General features: G+C 33.2%; 1 protein-coding gene across 1 annotated transcript; it reads right to left on the bottom strand.

The window, feature by feature from the left end:
• Positions 1-1,218: 1,218 nt before the first annotated feature.
• LOC128236655 (pyroglutamylated RF-amide peptide receptor-like) lies at positions 1,219-10,634 on the bottom strand. Its single transcript, XM_052951664.1, has 2 exons — positions 10,533-10,634; positions 1,219-3,777 (listed from the first exon to the last, which is right to left on the bottom strand). The coding sequence occupies exon 2, from the start codon at positions 2,593-2,595 to the stop codon at positions 1,426-1,428; it is 1,170 nt and encodes a 389-aa protein (XP_052807624.1). The 5' UTR covers positions 2,596-3,777; positions 10,533-10,634; the 3' UTR covers positions 1,219-1,425.
• Positions 10,635-22,032: the final 11,398 nt, after the last annotated feature.

Raw genomic sequence — 22,032 nt, 5'->3', positions numbered from 1 at the left:
TTCAATTGTCTGAATAGAATGATAATAATTTTTTCCAGGCCAAACCATTCTCACGCCTGTCGTGCACGTTTGTTGCTTGTTATATTAAGTTATGTTATTTAAGTTTGAGAACGTTTCAGAATGTGTTCATATTAGAAACTAATAATGGTAAACAATTAGGTGACAGCATACATTAACGCTGTGCGGCAAAGACGGCAACGTGCAGATAATAGTCGATTACTAAATGAAACATCTTTCTGAATGCAAAAGTTTTTATTAAGAGACATTTGGAAAAGTATAGAAAACGAATTGCCTCCAATCAAATGCATGCTGACCTGTGTTTGTAAATACTCTGTGTCATTTCGTGTTATCAAGCATCGCCCGATACTATTCGAATTAAATCAGTAATGTGTGCATTATATCTGTCGCCCGATAGAGTAGTTCATGCAGTAATGTCCGTCCATTCGTTCATCGAACCATGTTAATGGTCGTAACTTGGAAGGCGCTTAAACGAATCGGAGAATAATGTGACGAAAATGGAAATCAACGTTAACATTTGAGATGTTTCAAAAACAATACTGACGTCAATTGAATAAGTATGGCCATTGACTCTTTTAGCTGAAGTTAATGTATACTGTTCCTTTCCGGAGCATTATTACAAGTAGTATAAGATGGCACTTGTAACAATTAATAATGTCCACCCATAATGAACTGTGGGTATGGAAAAGTTGTATCCGTGCAATAAAAATAGTGCGAATGAATAACAACGAAAGTCTTTATATGTACTGATTCACATGTATTATTAAATTGAATTTGAACAGCGGCAGCAATATAGTTCATATGAAGTATTCTTGACTACATACTGAAGAGAGAAACAAGCCTGATCAGTATAATTTTAAGCATAGTGTAATTATTTTTGATTAAAAACCCGATCGCCTGATTATTTTTCGGGTGTATCTGTGCATATATTGACCTTACTTTGACAATAATCCGGTTATGAATTAATAACATATTGATTTATAATTATCTTAACTTTGATGAATTAACGTTAAGTGTTACTTGTATTTTATCTTTTGAGGTGTGTGCCTTATTGAAATATTATAGTAGGCTGTTTTAACTCAGTCATTTTACAAATAGTTTCTAGTGTTTAATGTTACAACGTTGATCTCCAATACAATAATCACTGCGATTTTCATGTACGAGCACCATGCGCATCGGTATCAGACAAAAATAATGATATATATTTGTAAGTGTTTTAAACAAAAACATGAGTTTCAAAGTGAAACAGATTCTGGCAGTATGAGTATACATTTTGTACTTGATTACTCATTATACAGCCTTGCACAAAATAAGCTATCAAAATGTAATATGAGGTTTAGACACATGCTATTTAACTGTTTGTTTTGCAATATCTAAGAACCACCATGTGAACAATTGTTTCAGCGATTAGACTATTCCCTCAGTTGAAGTTCCAACCGTCTTAACATTGGACGTGTTGCCGTCGATGCTCGTCTGATGGCATGATTGAAGCTCGCGATTGTCTGATTTCTTCTTTTTACACCTATGTGTACAGAACAATATTTTGCCTAATTGCCGAGTGAAACTGTTTGATGCCAGAATGTAAATGAAAATCCTTATTGCGCTATTTAGGACCTCAAAGTAAAAGAACAACCCATTTATCATCAGGGTTGTTTCTGTGATTTGTGGCCGGAAGTCTGACGATGAAAGCTCACGTAGACGGCTTGTACTATTTGGAATACACAGCAGCAACGAAAATGACACTAGAAGTATCAATAGTGGCGTTGTTTTAAATTCCTTGTCCTCCGGCGTTGTCACTCGGCGTCGCCGTAGAAACCTTTCACCTGCCGACATGGAGTGTTGATGGTACTGCCAACTTCTATACGCAATAAGGCACGTCAGTGAAAACATTATTATATACGGAAACACAAAATTAACAATGGCATCCATTCTAGTCAGGATAGTCCACGAATCTTTGACCCTTTTATCTGCCCAGTTTATGCTACAAACAGGAGGCTCAATGTCGTATGATACAAAAAACCAAGTCACATATAGATAACACACTATTGCCATAATTGCTAAAGAGATTATCACACATTTTGCCCTAAATACTGTGCACATTTTCGATTTCTTTCTCGGCCACATTACACCAATATATTTATCAACAACAACTGCAGTAAGGTACCAGCGAATCAAAAATGGAAATGCATGTTGTCCAAATTGCACAAGTTGACACATTCCAACACGATTTTGTATCCGCATATTGTTGTGTTGTGTCATGCTTACTAACATGACCGTCATCAGGTACCCTGAATCAGCGATGGCAGTCGCTGCTAGGTATCTTGATGTTGAAGGGCGTTTGAGTTTTGTTCGTGTAAAGACATAGAACACTAAAAAATTGCCTAGTATTCCTATAATGTTGGTTATGATTAACGCATATTTTTTGAATTCAAGTAATGGATCAGTTGGTGGTTGTGGAGGCATCATAGGCGGCATTTGCTCAGGTGATGTGAGCGTTGTGATATTAGTTCCCGTTTCATTGCTGAAGGTCACGGCTGATGAAATAAACACAGTATCTGGTTCCATCTCTAGTGACATACTAAGTCTTCGTGTTGATAAATGTAATCTTGTCCAATCCGATTTGCAGTGTTTAATGAGTTCACGCTTACGACACTGCGTATAAGATCCCCACGCTCATGTGCAAGCAGTATTGCGGATAGAGAGTAGTTTGATTCCTATATGTTAATGAAGTATTTTAGATTCATTTTTCCATTGCCTTTTATGTTAACTAAGTCAATAAGATATGACTTCTGTTGAAACGAAACAGATGTCACTGATACGTTCAGCAAGATACAACAGTTTAACCGGCTACAACCTTTTTCCGAAAGAGGATAACACAGCCTTAAAACTGACATTTGTCACTCACTACAAACCACAATGTATGTAGGTAGGTCCTCTAAATTTCAGTTGTCCCGGTAGGGTGACTTGATTAAACGTGAGACAAGTAACATCAGTCATTAGGCTCCCATTGATCACCACTTCATCTGACCAATGTTATATTCTGTTTTCTTGAAATGCTTTGCAAATGGTGTGATTGTTTCTTTTTAAACGATGAAAAGGCATACACTTGTGATCGGTTCGAATAAACAGTTTAGTTTCAGATAGATGTATTTTAATTATCATTTATCCGCTGAACATCATTTTCTTCCGGCTGTTGCCATGACACATTTGTTATCACATTAATTATTATCATGAGCATTGCTTTTCCTTTTGCCATTCATATTTTCCATCTTATTTTTCAGGTCCACTTTTCTTTTACCTTCATGTTAAAGACCAAACCCTTGTCTTATACGCCATTCTTACACATTGATGGCAAATTGGCACGTACAGGCTTCGTGTGGCGAACAGTTTTCTTCGTCTTTAATAAATTTATCAACGGTGGTATCAGGCTTCTTTTAATATATTGCACATCACTGTCATAGAGCTTTAAAGATATATCTTACTTTATAATTAACTTCATTATTTCCACTTTTCGTTGCCAAAGAGGTTTGGTGCTCAGCCTGTTGAAACTCGTATATTATCAATGAGCGTATCGATTTTTCCCAAGCTGACCAATGTTGGCAAGCCTTTATCTGTTCTGATTTCTAAGTATTAGTTTACCACAAGCCTGATGAACGTGTATACTTGGAATACCAGTTCTAAAAGTTTTACGCTTTGTGTCCGTAAACTAAACCACAATCCACTTATTTTTCTGTCGTTGGCCTGAAAGCACTTTTGTACCTGAAAATATAAATTGTAATTGATAATGAAATACATGCTTTATTATCATAATGTGCTCATATAAAAAATGTCCCTTTATTATTAATTTTAATGGCATTCCACACAACTGAAAATTTGAAAATGCACTTCATTGTGAATTCTGTTTTTATATCAGGAATATTGTTATCTAAAGCCATACTCTCAAAGATTTGACGTTTTGAAAACTTAATATTTTACTTGAAATGAGCTAGTTATTTTCTGAACACTGGTAATATAAAGCTGCTGATAAAGGGTCAGATCGAGTATATATATATGTATATATATCGAATGAACATTGAGATAGACTTTTCCATTCTAATCAACGAAAATAACAAGGCATAGCTTCGGCAGATGCGTTTACTTTGAATAAGGTTTATATGGCTTAAATTTATCTGCGATCGTATTTATTCACTGAATTATGAATGCCAAAGCCAAACAGACAAGCAACAATAAACACATATGATGTAAATGCTTATTGAAATATTGTTCATCAGAAAGCAATTTGACTATCTTCCAGCAGAAAAAATAAATGAGTTATCTAGGGGTTAAACGCGTTTTTCTTCTGGCAACACTACAACATCTCGGCTTTGATCAACAAAAGCTAATAATTCTTTAAAACCTAATTGCCCCTATAAAGTTATTAAAACAAAAAGCAATAAACGCCTTGTTCTTCAAATGCATTATTCAAGCTACGTTAGCAATTTTACAAAATTTGAGAAAAACACTAAATATTGGATACTAAGGTTGCCACAACAGGTGAGCGAAATATCAGTTAGCTTTATAAACAAGTTAATTATTTTCCCGTTATAAAAAAAAGTTCATCGAATATGTGTTATTGCAAGGGTGTGAGTTATAATGACAGCCATCAATCCCAAACAATGGTCATTATAACTCATGTATGTGTCAGCATGTGTCAAAGTCTCAGCACATGTCTTCATGCATTACTATCACCATATAAAAGGCATTGATGGAAAAAGTCTTTTATTGTACAGATGTGTCTAGTCGTAAAATAATTGCACAATAGTTGAAGTCGCTGTCAAATACTTTAGTTCCAATGTTTTGCATGTGTATTGTAAGACACCGACCTAATGTTTATGATGTTACTCTTAGGCTAAACAATGACAGCTTTATAAGTAATTTATATGATGAATATAATCAGCAAAAATCATAATTTGTTTCCAATGTAAAGTACGTCAATCAGTTTTGAATGGGGAGCATTTATTTTGTAGACTTGAAAAAATGAACGAAAGTTTATTCACTACTTGTGTGATTAGTGTACTTAAATATTAATTGTTTGCATGAAGAACACTGCTACACTGAATATATCAATGACAATTTCAATTGAGAGAGAGAAAGAGAGAGAGAGAGAGAGAGAGAGAGAGAGAGAGAGAGAGAGAGAGAGAGAGGGGGGGGGGGTTAACGGTTCCCTAAATTACTGTTATCTGAATAAAGAGTACAGGAATTAAACAGCAATATGGGCTATGCTTTTGATATATTTAAGACAAACAAATCGGTCATTTTATCGGCTAAGAGGACTACCATATATCTGTCTAGCATAAAAAAAATAGTATCAGAGTAGTATGATATCAGAGTATTCCATTTTATGTAAATGGTCCTGCGCAGTCTGGACCGGTGCATTGTTCAGTCTTATGACTTACCCTGTGCTCATTGACTCAAATTTGTGAAACAATTAAAATCATCTTGGGCATTTCGCGTTTTCGTTTAAATAATATTTATACTTTATTTAAATGTTCTGATTGTATTGATTCAATTTAGCAATTTCTATTTATTTAAGTATCGTACTGTTCCTTTTTATTAAAATCAATATGTGTACACATTAAATTAAAGGTTATCAGCTTCAATCGTGTTTGATCCGTAGATTGTTAACAAGAGCATCTAGTTGTTTATTGTTCCGTTAACGAAATTCACAACAAAGTACCTTTAAAAGCATTTTTTTAAAATCATATTTAGATAACAACTCGGATAAGTCAATATATATGAGTTAGTTTGACGGTACGAGATTCAACACCGAAAAGAATTCATCCATGAAAAAATAAGCAATTAACATTTACGGAGATTTATTTAAGTGGTCATTTCTTTCTAAAATCCTATGTTGAACATTTCACCTCTGAACTTTTATCGCAATGAGTGTACACTTAATTAACGTGTTTTCACTTATTTTATTGCCCTAAAAATCTTTATTCTGGGAGCCACGTATATTTCACAGAAGACTATTGCCGCAGTTGCTCCAGCTTTCTATACATCAAGCGTGAGATCAAACCACATGGTGGTTCAGCTAGCAAGGACAAACAATAAGGTTATCAGTGCTGCCTATTTTATCAGGAAGGTTGTATTCGAGTCAAGTGAAGTTTTACAGATAATCTTCAAAATCCATGAGAATCGAATACACCCTTCCGTATATTATTTCTAAAAAAGATTTTAAAATTTATTTTACTAGATGAAAAAAACAAAGACACGCCTTAACGTAATAAATAACATTTTACTGGCGCATATTTATTCTTCTGGCGTCAGTTTCAACACACACAATAGTACGTTTGTAGATTACAGAATTACTATTACTCGTTAGTTTTTAGTTATTTAACAAAATAATAATCAGAAACAAATAAGACTTTATTCAAATAGGCGAGAAATAATTGTTTATATCAGCATTGATAATTTACAGAACAACGAATTGTTTCATAACACTTTATTCCGAAATAAAATATGAAATACTGAAGAACACTTTTCAGTCATTGATAAGGCTCAGAACTGCACACTTTGACACATGGGAAACCTGACTGATTGTCAACATAGAAGCAAAGAAGCATCGTATATGTACTGAATATTGCTACATATTGTTAATTCTCTGTAGGAAAATAATGCCTTAACGTGGAAGTTATATGATGTATATAATATAACACTCGATCGGTTTGTGGTCCCATATAAAGGTATTTTTCCCCAAACAAAGATGTTTGCTAACCAAATATAGGTTCATACCACAATGGAGGCTGCAGGGTCATGCCCTGTAGCCAGAATGTAAGTAACAAACATGTTAAAAGGCACCAGGCTCAATGCCAAACATAAGTGTTACAAGAAGCAATCAACGTATGTATACAAGGTAGCTAATTTTTCGAAGACCTGACTTTATGGTGACAGTTATGTGATGCGGTTATTTGCGGATAATGATGGAGAGAATAACAAAAGAAGAGCCATAGGGAGTACTTGGATTAAGTACAGCAAATTAAATATAACAATGGAAACTTCAGGGACGAAACCATTAAAACAAATTCTAAAGACCCTGTTACATAGTTGAATGTATAAAACAGGTATAAAACAGAAAATGATAGGGGAATTTCGAAGGACTGTCGTATGAGTGTCGCAAGAGCTTCAACTGGTGGTAAATTTTTCGTAATTCATAACGTAGTATCTTGAACAATTTTCAAAATTATTTCATAGGTTATTCCCAATAGGCCTAAAATGCTGCACAACAACATTCTACACATATTTTGGAATATCGTCACCTTTATTAATGGCGCAGTTACAACCTTGGACATATCGCTGGAAACAAGGGGACTTTAAGCAGGTTTTATCAATAAGAGTAATATTTACAATACACATTATTAATTATTTCAGCAGCTACTTGCTAATATAATAGTTTTTAGTAATGGAAAGAACTCTGAACAATGTGATATGCACAATTGTTCTAACTTATTAGAGTAATCATAGACTTGAGAGTCTAATTGCAGAACTGGGTTATTTTTTTTAATTTGCTTTTTACAAACAATAGAAAAATAATATGAATAAAATATTCACATTATCCGTACTAATAAAAACAATACACATAACTAATTCTTTAGCAGCTACCTGCTTAACGTAATTTGTTTTAGTAATTCATTAATTCTGAACAATGAAGTCATTGCGAACGTCCTAACGTATTCAAGTAGTCGAAGACTTGACACTCTGAACATTTTTCTATTTTTGCTGAGGAGTTCGACTTGGGAATTGATTGCAGAACTGGGTAATTTCATTTTAATTTGCTTTTTACAAACAATAAGTTTTTTTATCATCTAGGAAGTAAAAGCGTCTGTTCAGAATACAGTGAAGAGAAATCAAAGATGGCACATGGCCTCGTTAAGTGCTGTTTGTTGACATTGGTAGAATCTGAGAGAATTACTTTGTTGCGTCATTATTATTTTCAAACGAAAAGCTGTTGAATGTCAACGGTTCGCGAAAAATAGGATAGTCAGACCACGTGGTTCAGAGATAATTATATTGGTAAATTATATGTATAGCTGGTAATTGTATATAGCAGCAAACCCATCGTGCGTTATTTATAGACAAAACAATTAATCAACGTGGCAGTGCCACTTTATAGTGAAGAGTAATACTATATTATCGATGCCAGATATTTTGGGGTTATTTGTAACCAAACACCGAACGTCTTTAACCTCGGTAAAAAGAATCCATCTATATTTACAATGACGTAACACAAATTACATGAGACTGTATCAGAATCATACACTGCAAATGTTCCTACAATTGTCCGCTGTTAGCACATATTCTTCACGTTCCAACGGTGGCATTGGATATCCCTCCCCTACCCTCCCCCCAAAAAAAATTAAAATAAAAATTAAATTAAAGGCCTGCAGAGAAACGATATTAGCCTCTGGACATTTATCATCTCCCCTGTGACACAAAACTGACATTACAGAAAACCATGGGCTAACTTATTGCGGCTTATTATAACGTCTAGACAAGAAATATACTCGGAAGACTAAATATCCTTGTTATTCTAATAGCGACATTGAAAATATTTCCGGATATCCCACAATTCAGTTTGTCCGCTACAATGCCCATTTTTGGCTTCGACCCCCTCCCCCACACTTTTGGATTAATGATGAAGATGTATTTGAATATAGTAGAACATTTTCCATCTAAATCTTAAGAGAAAAGCGCATACATCGTCTTGATTTTATAAAAAAAAATTTTTTTAGAGACAGTCAATATTTGATGTATCAAAATTGGATAGACGCCATGAACTTCTTACAAATTAGGACGTCATCTTACCGAATACATCTTCTTGATTTAAAAAACAAAACAAGTATTGTAAAAGGTATCATGTTTTTGTTGTTAATCTAATCGGATATCACTTAAGGATGCATTCTACTTAATAAACATTATTAAAAAGATCGGATGTATCTGTGGTTTGTTTATTCCGGGTACTACATGTCGGCAATGCATGTGGTGCAGTAAATCGCATTTGCTTTGAGGTATTCGGCTCATCACATGAGCAGGTGAAACAAGTAGGTCGTTTTGGCTATTTGTATACTGTAAAAGCATGTCATAAAAATAATCTGACACTCGTCATCATATAATACACATAATTCTTTTTAACTCGTTCAGGACATATTGTTTTAAGCTCGTCACGGGCTCGCTTACAAACATATTTCCTAAAATAGTTGACTAGAATTATGTATTATAAAACAACTCAATTCCGTGGCAAAGCCTATATTTGACAATGTAATATGTTTGAACGAGTATTTATTAAAGGGACTGTACACCAGATTGGCATAAAAAATGGAAAAATACGAAATAACTGTTAAACTAAAATAAATTGTAAACTGTTTGGTACTTAGTTAGTAAGTTTCAATGCATTGTACACAATAATACCAAGTTTATGACAGTTTTCGACAATTTTCTTTTTTTCTTGCAAATTGATCGTCTGGTACACAGTTGCTTTAACAGCGCCAAAGTCGAAACTCTTTATATTTTAATCATAGTTTTACATTCCTATTAATCTTTAGATACGAATACTTTTTAGTATATTTAAGAGTTTCTTCTAGCAAATGCATTGGAACAAAACGTGTCTAGATTTCGTCACAAATTAAACAGTTTTCTGTCTACATTATTTCTTTAAACTTCAGAATATTTATGTCAGTAAGGTAAGAGGGTTATATGAGACCGCCTGGAAGAAAATGAAATTATAGATAGTCCTAAATTCGCAATAAATTTCTTCTCAAAGAAGAGTGAGTTATTATCACAGCTTGTCCGAGATATATATAAACGATTAAACTTCTGACCCTTGTTCAGTTCAAGCGTGTAGAAGTTTAATGAGTCGTGAAATGTAGTACACAACATAAACGATGGGACAATTCTGTAATAAACTATTCTGTCGAATAGTGAAAAAAAATGTTTGTTTATGTCAACTGATGGCCTTAATTCATTATTTAAGAGTTTGTGTCTAGGGTTCTATGGAAACAATTATTACCTTGTCGAATGGATACACAGTGTAATATATTTTATGAAAAGACTTTCTTACCTATGGTAATTTTCATGTCAACGAATTTAATATGGTTATAGTTATTGTCAAGCAATCAAGATTCCTTAAGTAACAGACCTGTAATTTCCATGCCAATCTTAAACATTATTTAAAAGTTCACATGATAAAACTACAAAACTCATTTAATAACAGACACATCAACTCCTCTCCTAAATAATTCCTCAAATAATTCATTTTTAAACTAGTTTTTGCCACATAGGAAACTTATTGAACTTATTTAATGTACACGTTAAAATTGGTCGGATGCTACAATAGTCTGTCTTGCATCTCTACTAAAAACAAATTCAACACTGAATACAGGTTCTATGAAAGCCTTAAAGAGACACTTATTGTCAATCACAATTTTTTAACTGTATTGTAGAAATTCCTTATATAATATCTCTCTTTGGTTACTAACCTAGCGCGTTTGGTATTCCCGAAATTCCAAACATAAGAACGTAATTCCAAGACAATGCCGATCAACCAACTGAGAATAGTTCTCTGGATACGGCTGACTTCGAATGCAGTAGAGCGCCCGTACTTCACCTATCTTTGTATCGGAACATGGTATCGGAAAACCGCAAACCCGTAATATTTTTTTTATTATCTGTTAACTGAAAATTCTCCAAGCAGCTGATTTAAGCATTGTAACTAGAATAAGATTTTTTTATTGGGAAGTTGAATGTTTTATTCTGCTTTAATGTGATTTCATAATCGAACACCGTGTATCGCACGTAATAATTCAATTACATTTTCAAAGAGGAAGTCCAGTTGTGAGTGTTTATGGTGACAGCCGGTACAGACTTAATTAAAAACATGACAGCTTTGCACGGGTGGTTACGTTGTTCATCGTACTATATCAAGCGTAGTGTTATGATGCAGTCTAAAGTCCTAAGCACGTTATTTACACAGGTTCACGTCTATTGAAAATATTCTAATTGCTGACTGAGCAGCGGAAATGAGTGTTCCCATTCAGAGACACCGGGTCGTTGGGATTCGTCGACATTACCATAGAAATAAATTGGATTTTGAAATTGCATTTCTTAAAAATATTAGTTTTGGTAATTTTTACCGTCTGATCACAAATAAATTAACATTTTCAATTGAAGGGCTAGGCTGCAAATAAATTTTCGGTTTCTGCAAACAGAATATTCATAATAACCGCTCAACGTGATACATACGCGGCGAGGAAAATCTTGCCAGAAATCGCTGCGAAAATAAGAAAGATTTGGTCACAATGTTTTTACGCGTATTCTACGACATTTACAGGTTAACGGTACTCATAAAAGATTTTTTCCGAACTTAAGTCATTGTAATTGTTTTGCTGTTGTTATAAAATTATTTGTCACATAATTGTATTTTAAATAATGTATGGGGAAATAATATATTTCAGAATTTATTAAGAAATAATATCATATCACCAGTTAAATACTAATTACTTTTCTGAAATGATTTAAGGTTATTTTTGAATAACAGTACAGAAACAATACAGAAATACAGTAAATTGACTATATTTATTACGGGCAAATTACACCAATTTGGAGGCAACTACTAAGTGTTACATTATAAAGAAAATATTTTAATTAAGACATGGTATCTATAAATATCGATGTACAAAATCGATTCCATTGGGTACTTTCCATCTTTATATGTTTTGAAGCTCAACGCTTTGTTGTCAAAATCCTTGCTGAACATGCTGCATGTGCTGAACACGAGGGATGGCGTAACTGTATCAAATACATAGTGATCATGTGATTCAATATTTAGTATTCAAGTGCAACTTTCATCCTAAATATGGAACATGAAACATTAGAAATCACTGTTCCTTCGCGGGCAAATCAGTTAATTCACTGTAGAATGTATTAGTGGTTTATAACCTTAAAATGAACTACGTTTGTCGTCAAATTGGATTGTTAGTGTCCATGACCTAAGGATAACTGAAATTGACAAAATGTTTCAAAAGCCACATTCGGAAGACGGATAGCGTTTTAGTCGCATTTCTGCCACTTTAAGTAAATCGATGTCTAAACGCAATAAAATGAAATACATACTGACAGAGGCGCACGTACGCGTGTACTATCGCGTGTAGTAGAGTTGCAGTTGTGTAAACACATATTTTACGAAATTTTATCTTAAACATGTACTCGCTGATACTCGCCTTCATTCATTACCTCGTGATTGCGTACATGTCATTCAAAAATGTACAATGTCAACTTACCTGGATGATGTGCACACAAAGGCATCCATGCGTACGCGTAACCGTACAAGAAAGTTTTAATCTCCATGTACAATATTACACAACCTGTGTATTTTGCAGCTGTTTTATAAATTGTCTTTTTTGAATATATATCAATATGATAATTGCAGTTGTTCAATAAATGGCTTTTTGAATAAACATCGATCAAATTTCATTGCAAATGATAAAGGTAGTGCACAATTTGATTAATATTTTAAAGCGGTGCATTGATTAGTCGTATTTGAATGCTATTTTGATTTATTAATGAACAAAATGCCGTAAACGCGCAAGTGCAGTAATGTAGAAAAGAATGAGTAACCAGTGCCTATCTCACACTTTAAATAATTAAGACGTTTGCAATTATTGCGTAAATTAGATTTCAAGATCAATTTAAGATAGGGTCGCCACACTTCTATTTAAGAGTTGTTTGAAATATTTCTGCCAGTTGTAGTGACTGCACAACGCTCCCCGTTAAATCAATTATAGAATTGACAATAGACACCATGGAATGATAACTAGAACATTTCTCAGCAGAAGTAAAGCCTGACAGTTTAAACCCAATGCTGATACGACAGATGCGTGTACATTTTATCTACTTTCATGATGAGTACAACCCTTAATAGTATAGTTTACATTAATTAAATACTGTTCCGTTCTGACCTGCCATAACACAAGTGTGCATGGATGTTTTACATGTATACCATTTTCTTTTGAAAACACAACTTCTTACAAGTTAACAGGCAGTTTGCAGACGCTAATATTCGTGTTGTTATAGTAAGTTAATGAGTATACGGTATGTTGGTAAGACAAGCTGCATCTACATGCTGTTATCGGTTGTTATCAAAATAGAATGCGAGATGAAAACTATTATAAAATCGAATATCCTCACCCATACCATACGAGTGTTTCTAAATGGATTACGATTCTGACATACATATTTAATAAATGAAGTGGTATGTACTGATCTTTTTAGGATTGGAATTCATTTCGGAGCCATAAAGGCATAAATGCCTTCAAAATAAATTCGATTCCTGAAAACATTTTAAATATTCTCAGTTTTAGAAAATCAATTATGCTTTAAAAATAACATTACACTAGTACACATTTGTGTTTAATAATACCGGTCGGTCGGGAAATGGTTCGCTTATAAGCGGAAGAGGCTTATCCACGCCCTTCATGAAATTTTAGTTCTGACTCTTTGCATATAAAATAGTTCGCTTGCTTATTCTAAACACATTATTTACATTATAAATATGTATAAATTTCATTTTATATATTTAAAAATCTATTCAGAAACATACAATTATATTGCGAGGACACCCTCCCTAGCAAGTTCCTGACCGGATTGATCAAATGTTTACTCACTTTTTTCACATCGGTTTATTATTTTGGATGTGCCATTTGATTTGTTAACATTTTTGTGAGCACGTACAGGTTAAAGATACATGGCATAGTACTAAATATCACTCGCTGTTCCAATACACAGTGCATTGCGTAATCGTTTTGAAAATAAAAATGCTTTAACGAAAGCTGACATGATTTCGCTGAAATCTCCAGACGATAAAATTAGTATAAATGTGATTTATTAACGCTGAGGTGAACTTGACATACGAATTCCTATATTGCTTTATATCTCCAAGAAGCGTTTATGTTCATTGGATTAACTAAACATTTTGACATCCTTGATTTCGCTGGAATCTTACCAGCCGACAAAGTGCTGATGAAATACATGGAACTTTCCTGCATAGGATGGCTAAGCTTCTGAAACAGATATTACAATAAACGGCGCCGATGTTAGTACTGGGTTTAATTTGGTTTACAAATTTTCAATGTTTTTAGTTTAAGCTGAAGAAAACATTTCTGCACAACGGTTCGTACTACTAAGCCAGTTGTTCGTCGAGGGAAGTCTATGGAAAATGGTCTTTTGAACATTTTTTGAACATTAAAATACAGGGAAATGTAAATATTTAAAGGTTTGTACGATGTTATGAAATTCTAATCAAAGCAAATCACCAAGAGCATGACAATCACACAAACACGATATCATACACGTATCACGATCTACAAATCTTTATATAAGGTAACATGCACGAGGCCCTGTCCTCTACACAAACATTGAAAAACAAATAATCTATGAAGTTTGCAGGTACAGACTTAATTAAAAACATGGCATGTTGAATTTCTGGCTCCTGTGCTTATATATGTACCATTGTATAAGGAGGTTTTTAGTAAGCTATGTTTTCCAAGATTTTGTTCGATTACGACAACAGCTGTTAGCTTACGGAATCCGTTTTCTTGGTAAGATAAAACAGAACATATTTATAATTTATCATCGTATGCATATACAGTATATCGATAAATAGTTATCAATAACAATGCAAACGTGAATTTATGTGCAAATGAAACATCAAAACAGGACTGTGAAAGCATGCATACAATTAGCAACATATAGAACAAGTATATAAATATCCGTACATCAGATACGTTGTGAGCGATACATAGTCTATACAATAATAACTTTAGTAAAGCTATGCAAACATACCATTTGCGCTATATAAATTGCACTGTTTAATAAATATAGTCTTTTAGGAGAAATATTATACTGGAAAATAACCACATTATTTAAAATTGACAATTTGTTTGATGACAGCAGTTCGATGAACGTACGTGTGGTCGAATCGTACATCTAGAAGAAATCATTCTTATCTTACTAAATTTCACTGTAAGCATTACACTCGATAGCGATGTGAAATTTATCCTAGATCACACTTTCGTCAAACAAAGGATAACGGTCTAATAGTTCATGTTTGTCGACCATGTTTTATATTTCAAGACAATGCGATGAAAGTCTCATACTTCGTATGTGAATGTCTATGTAATATCTTATTCTCAATAATTGACATGCAGGGAGAGAATTGTTATATTATCTTAATTTCTTGCATTTTTTGAGACATGTCGAGTTAAATTTCCAAGCATATCTCCAAGAAGTAATATCATTATCTTAAAGGCTATGCCTTTACAAAAACACCGTTTGCATTCACTAATTATAGATAGTACCAAACGTCATTAAACTCGTTTGAACACCGTCCAAATTATACTTTTTTAAGTACCAACTTCTAACTTCCTGTTCGTTTCATTGTACAATGGGTTGAGGATAAAGTTGCCGTTATAAGCTTTTTGCATATATATCGAGCCAACCGTAGTCAGTACTCATTCTGCATTATCTAGAAATAACAAGGGAGTTTCTATAGTACTTTCCATAGACGGGAAGGCGTTTGAGAAAACAATTTTGGTTAACAATTTCCACAATATCGGCTGCCGAATCCCACCCCCGTTTCACTTCAGTAGCAAAGATTGGAATTTAAGTATGAGTCGAATTGGTTTATCATAATGTTAAATGGTACATTAATTTCATTTGTTATGTCCAGCAGCAATTATAATACATGTTATTGTTGGCTTAAGATGCCAGGTTTCTATCCCCTTTTAGAAAACAGTTAAAACTTAGCATAACACCTAGATAATTGAACTATTGAACAACGGCGTAAGCTAATCGATTATAAGTAAAACTAAAAGTACATAATACTCGCACTCTTTCCTTGAAAACGACAATTTTTTCTGCTCTATATTTACATGTTATTACCACCTGTCATAGTACCGTGAATTCGCGTTGAGGTATTCTTCAAGCCCTTTCGATGTCTCACTTGACCAAAGGCATTCGTCGGCTTACAAACAATTACTTGTGCTCATTTTTAGATATCACACGAACCGTTGTCTCACTTAACCAAAGGTAGTCGTCGGCTTACCAAAAATACCTTTGTTCATTTTGAGAGATCGTACGAATAACCCCTGGTGGTGCTCAAATCCACAATCTCTTCGGTCTGTTGTTGCATTACCATTACTAATCTGTGTCCAATTTATAGGTACAATACAAGGATGGCAAACAGCGATGATTGTCTTGTAGAAAACAAACAAACTTTTACAATGAAGTGCGACATCCATAACGAACCAAACAACAAAAAGAACTTCTACGAATAGAAATGTATCTGTTTTTACGTTCAGGTATATTGCCTTGAAATGTAAGGTAGGAAATGTCGATGATAACATCCTTCTATCCAAGAAAAAGATGCATAACGTAAATCTGTAAGCAGGTGAGTGATACAATATAACGATAAGGAGTTTATAGCTAATATAAACAGGACTCTTACAATAATCATTTCCGACACATACCATCATTTAAAATGGCATGTTTCAGTTTATTGTTCAGCTATGTGTTTGTATGAATATTAAAATATAGCAATACTATATTTTTTTACTGAGGTTATCATTTGGAAGAAAAGATTAGCGAATACATGTCGTGTTTGTATTTTTAATAATGTTTTCTTCGTTTGTTCCATGTTTAGTACAATGATACTTTTTATTATGAAACTCTATGATCACACAAATTTAAACATTTTATTTACTAAGGCAGACTGTGAGTGATTTCATAGTTTCAAACAATAATTGCATCGTATCTTTGAATAGTTTTTGCATTAGGTACTCTGAATTGTATGCTTTCCTGAGCAGATAGAGTTTGGATCCCTAATCATTAAAGTACTTGGGCTTTACCTCTTAGTTTATTTGTTTTTTATTAAGTTTCCGCAAGTTTATGCATACTTTTATAGGATATACCTTTTAGGTTTTTACTTTATTCCTGATTGTTGGGATAAGAGTGAGGTTGTGCACGCTAACTGGATTAAACCCCCAGTAAATTTACATTTTACTGACCGTTCCAAGGCGATACATAACAATCCTTGATAGACACACCTAGTTTGTTTATATAGTATATATGCACTATTGGGAGTTTTGTGCTGTTGTTCAATGTTTCTTGTTTGTGATATTTTGTATTTGTGTTCTATGTCTTTGGCGTTTACCCTGTGCCATTAAACAGGGTTTATGTTTAAACATTTGGCTACTGTTTCTGTAGCGTTTCATATAAATATTGGAAGAATCATGTTTGTTAAATTAGTTATATAATCATTCCTATCAAATGGGCGTTCGAGTCGGTACATTATCATTTCAGTGATATGGCAAAACTTCATCATAGCCAATTCCAAGACGGTGCCAGAGGGGTGATAAACGTTCTAATGGCGGCTGATAGCTCAATTGACTTCGACGCTTCGACGAATGTTTTATAGAAGAAAAAGGGATGCAGTTGTATGTATCATTGAACATATAAAAAATAACATCTCAACATTGTGTATTTTATCTCGTTTCATATTAAAAATTTGTCGCTGACCAATCATTTGTAACAAATCAATTTAAAAGCGTTGACAGACATTTATGATAAATTCGAGTAAGTACAACGCCATCCCATAAGCTATCCCGTTATGTTGATGTAGAATCATATATAAAACTTTTTTGCTTAGAATTCTTCTAACAACAATCTATCTATTTTTCGATCAATTGCGATGCACATGCCTCGTTAAAATCACACATCCAAAAATATTTAAATCTAATTAGACCGTTTCACAAATGTTCTAACAAAAGTGTGTTACCAAGAACAGTAACTGGTCGGTATTACTATTAATCACCATCATCAGGTGTTCTGATGATAGATGGATGGAATGATAAAATGTGTCGATATCGATATCTACATACGACAACGAAGACTATTTTTCCCGTTTTACTGATTTTTTTCTCATAGACATTTCTTTTCTTGACGTACGGAAAACAAAGGTTATATGCATGTATGGCATTTACATGATATCCTTGAATTGTCGTCAATGTCATAAGGGTTCTTCCATAAATCGGAATGTGAAATAGGGTGTCATTTCATCATGGTTTTGAACAGGTACAGCGTCAAATTTCCATTAATTGAATTCAAAAAGTGTAGCAAGTACTGTTGGGCAATGTTAGAATCTTAAGGCACATCGAAAAACGGATTGTCCTTATTTAAACAGGAAATGCACTTGACACACCAACGTTTTTGGGAAATCTTTGAGCATTTGAAAACAAACTACAGATGCGACATGAACAAATGATATAATTTACAGACATATACTAATCGGTATCTGGCTCAAATAATAGATTGTAACGGTGGTATTCAATACTGGTAGTTAATTGATCTAATAACGATGTAGCTAATCGGATTACTAGATATAATTAACGGACCTGTACATTGAATGGAGTCAATGAGCATATTGCATACCAAACCCAGAGCTCAATAAAGGAAATGCAGTATGTGTTGAAAGGAAAAGAGAAAGAACTAATGTAAATGTGTCGCAAACGAGAAAACTATCTTGCAGAAAATAGCCACATTTGCAATTTTATTGATGTATGCAACTAAATAACTAGACACTCAGATTTCTGTTGTGAGTGATACTTTATTGAAATTAAAAAAAACATGTGTTGCATTTACTTGCAAATAGTTTATATAATATATTCTAATTGCCATGTGCCATTTTCATAATGTTTACATAAATGTGCATTAATATAATTCAAACCTTTTAATATTTAATTAACAGTATTATCTTGCAAACAATATTCGTTAAAATGTTGCCAGCATTTTACAATTTGATTAAATAGTGAGTGATTTAGTGAACATTTGCTTAACATAAAAATAAGATTGCATCAATAAATTGATAATTCAACAATGGACCTATGGGGAGGACTTCCTATTATTGTTGTTGGTCTTTAATACAAAATCATATTTTAAAAGCATTTTCAATGAACGCTAATGCATTGTGGATGTCAACATCAAACAAATTCAGCAAAATGATCAGATAACTGAAAAAAACATGATTATTTCATGATCATAAAACGATTTTTTGGTGTGTTGTTTTGTCTTGCTAATATTTCCCAGTATCAGTTTCCCTGTTGCAAAATAAAAACATACCTATTGGTTAATATTTCAGCTACATAACAAAGCCGGAACAGCATCACATGAAATAAAATGCTATGAGATACAATTTTTGAATAAATTGTGTCTTTTCTATGGTTTTATTTAAGTCTAATCGGTATATAACTTATATGAATTGATATAAAATAACTGAGACATGCTGAGACATTATTAATTAATGCAATGGTCAACAATGAACAGCTTCCATCAGAAAACACACGTCCATGCTTAAAATAGCCGAAACCTCGATGAGTCCAAAAACCACATTTAAACATCCTATTTTCCATTATGGTGGTATGGACCAAAAGTTATACTCTCTTTGAACCCTGGCTCCCGATCTTGACACGGTCTTCCCTAGAAATGAAAGTTGTCCTTTAGCATTTTTTTTTTAATTTAACTGGCAGAGTATGACAGAATAAATTTAACAAGGAAAATCAAAGAAATACCCGCACACTACTCACAGACATCTTAGGCCAGGAAATAGGTTGTTGGCACAGATCCCGTCTAGTGAATTTGTAAAGTGATATACAATTTCGACAGACGAAAATTAAACTTAGTTGCAGCCATTCGCGAACAAAGCATGTCTTTGTTGAAAGTTGTTGTATTTGTTTGCTTTTATGAAACCGTTTGTACGATCAAGAACAGAAACAGAACGCACTATAAACTAAATATCAATATAAAACAATAACAGAAACAAGCTCAGTAGTCGAATGTTTTCACATAAAAATCCTATATTAAATGGTCACATTTAAATCCTCGAAAGTAGGTGACATCTAAGTTGAGTAATTCAATTGTGTACCAATTTGAAAAATTAATGAAAGTATTTAATTTTGTGGCAACAAATATTTCTTTATTCTCTCACGATACTGCATTTGACAGATGCGGGTGAATTACGTTCAAAATGGCGGTTTTCAAAAATGTAACAATGTTTGAAAAAATAAAAATTTCTGAACGATAAATGCTTCAAAAAGATTTCATTGAACGTTGGAGAAACTACTGTATTCCAAAGGTAAAATGTACAAAAGAACATCTACCGTTGAATTTTTGTGCTGTACTTATACTTAAAATACCATAACAACATTTCATTTAGAAGACGCTTTTATTATATTTTTATTTACTCTAAATCGTCTATTAAGATTCCATTTTATTCTAAAAGGCAATCAAAATAGCATATTACATTAACAAATGTTCGGTTTTATAAATATTTGTGCAGTATATTAGACTTATCGGCCATTGAAAATAGGTCATATAGTGCAGCGGATTTGAAGAAAATGGCACGATCGAATTGAACAAATGTATGTCAATAACTTTGAATTACCGCATTGCAATTTTAAAAAGTGCGACAGTTTATTTTATTCAAAATATCTTAAACATATAAACTGTTCGTATTAACAACGTTAACATTGTTTGCGAAACTTGATCGAAACTCTATACTTTCATGAACTGAGAATCAAAAAGTGTAGATATGGGCGAAATAGGTTTGACGGGAACCAGTGAGTGTGTCAGATGTGTAACTTGCAGGAGGTTATAATATTGCATAAGATGTATGGACATAACAAGACAAGACTCGACATTATTTATGTGATTAAGGCCTCCTGCCCCTGACACAGTAAACATTTATATGACCACAGCACAGTGTTTTTGAATAAATAATACACACCTTCATAGAAACATGAACATGTAAAACAAATTATTGAAGTCATACGTATGTAAATATATATTTGCTTGGTTGATGTATACGTGTGGTACATGCATAATTTACTAATTATAATTTTGTTAATAAACTTTCAGCAAGAACATTAAGCATACAATGCCATATTCTTAATACAAAATACAACTATTAAACGAGCAGAACTCTGCATTACATTTTCATTTCTAAAAGCTAATGATAGGCCACCATACACCTAGTATGTAAAGAAAAAATGTATTGATTTTCTACTTCATTTTAGCATATAATTTGTAAAGTCCATGGCTTCGGGAAAACTTAGAGTAACGACTTATTTTTAAGTTCTTACATATGAACTCAACTTCGGAATTAAGCATTCCACATATCTGTGTGTTTTTAATAAAAGTTCATCACAATATGACATTCTATCATAACTAGAGTTTGTGTTTTACACATAACAAACTTTTCTTAGGTTCAAAAGCTTTTATTAAGTATGAAACCATCATTGAATAAATATATTTTAACCATTCTGTATACTGGTACAAAAACAACCATTCATTTACAACCACATGATTGATATATAAAAAGTTGAATTGATTTCATTGCAAAAGCTGTCTCACACACCTTACCCAGTTAACATATCCTTACTGATCTAATTGTTATAACATATAACAACATTTCAAAGAAAATATATTATTTGACAGTAATTCTAGCAAATATTTTACAGTCCTTTTAATACTCTTAACCCACAATGAAAATATACCACAATCCCTACTGCAGCAACATGATATATCATTTAATTTAGTGAACAGAATTTTTACAGGCAAATACCAAAACGTTTTCAATAGCTTTTCGTTCACAAAATTCCCAAAGTTCAGAACAATATAACAGTATGTGGAAATTATTACACCAAATATGTAAACACATATTTCAATGGAAAACTGGCCGTATTTATACAAACTGAAAAAAAATATGAAAATAGGGAACTTCTCCATTGATCGTCTGATCCATAGCAATAAACTCAAGTGAAAGTGTGAATACTGCACCTACATATGTGAAAATATTTAAGACCCCAATTCCACGTTTTAGAAACACCACAATTTTAGCCTTCTCTGAATGCACAGTAAGGATATACTTCA

Source organism: Mya arenaria, chromosome 6, assembly GCF_026914265.1.
Source record: "Mya arenaria isolate MELC-2E11 chromosome 6, ASM2691426v1".
Classification (NCBI taxonomy): domain Eukaryota; kingdom Metazoa; phylum Mollusca; class Bivalvia; order Myida; family Myidae; genus Mya; species Mya arenaria.
The sequence above is the reverse complement of the archived record's forward strand: the minus strand, read 5'-3'. Positions and strand labels throughout refer to the sequence as shown.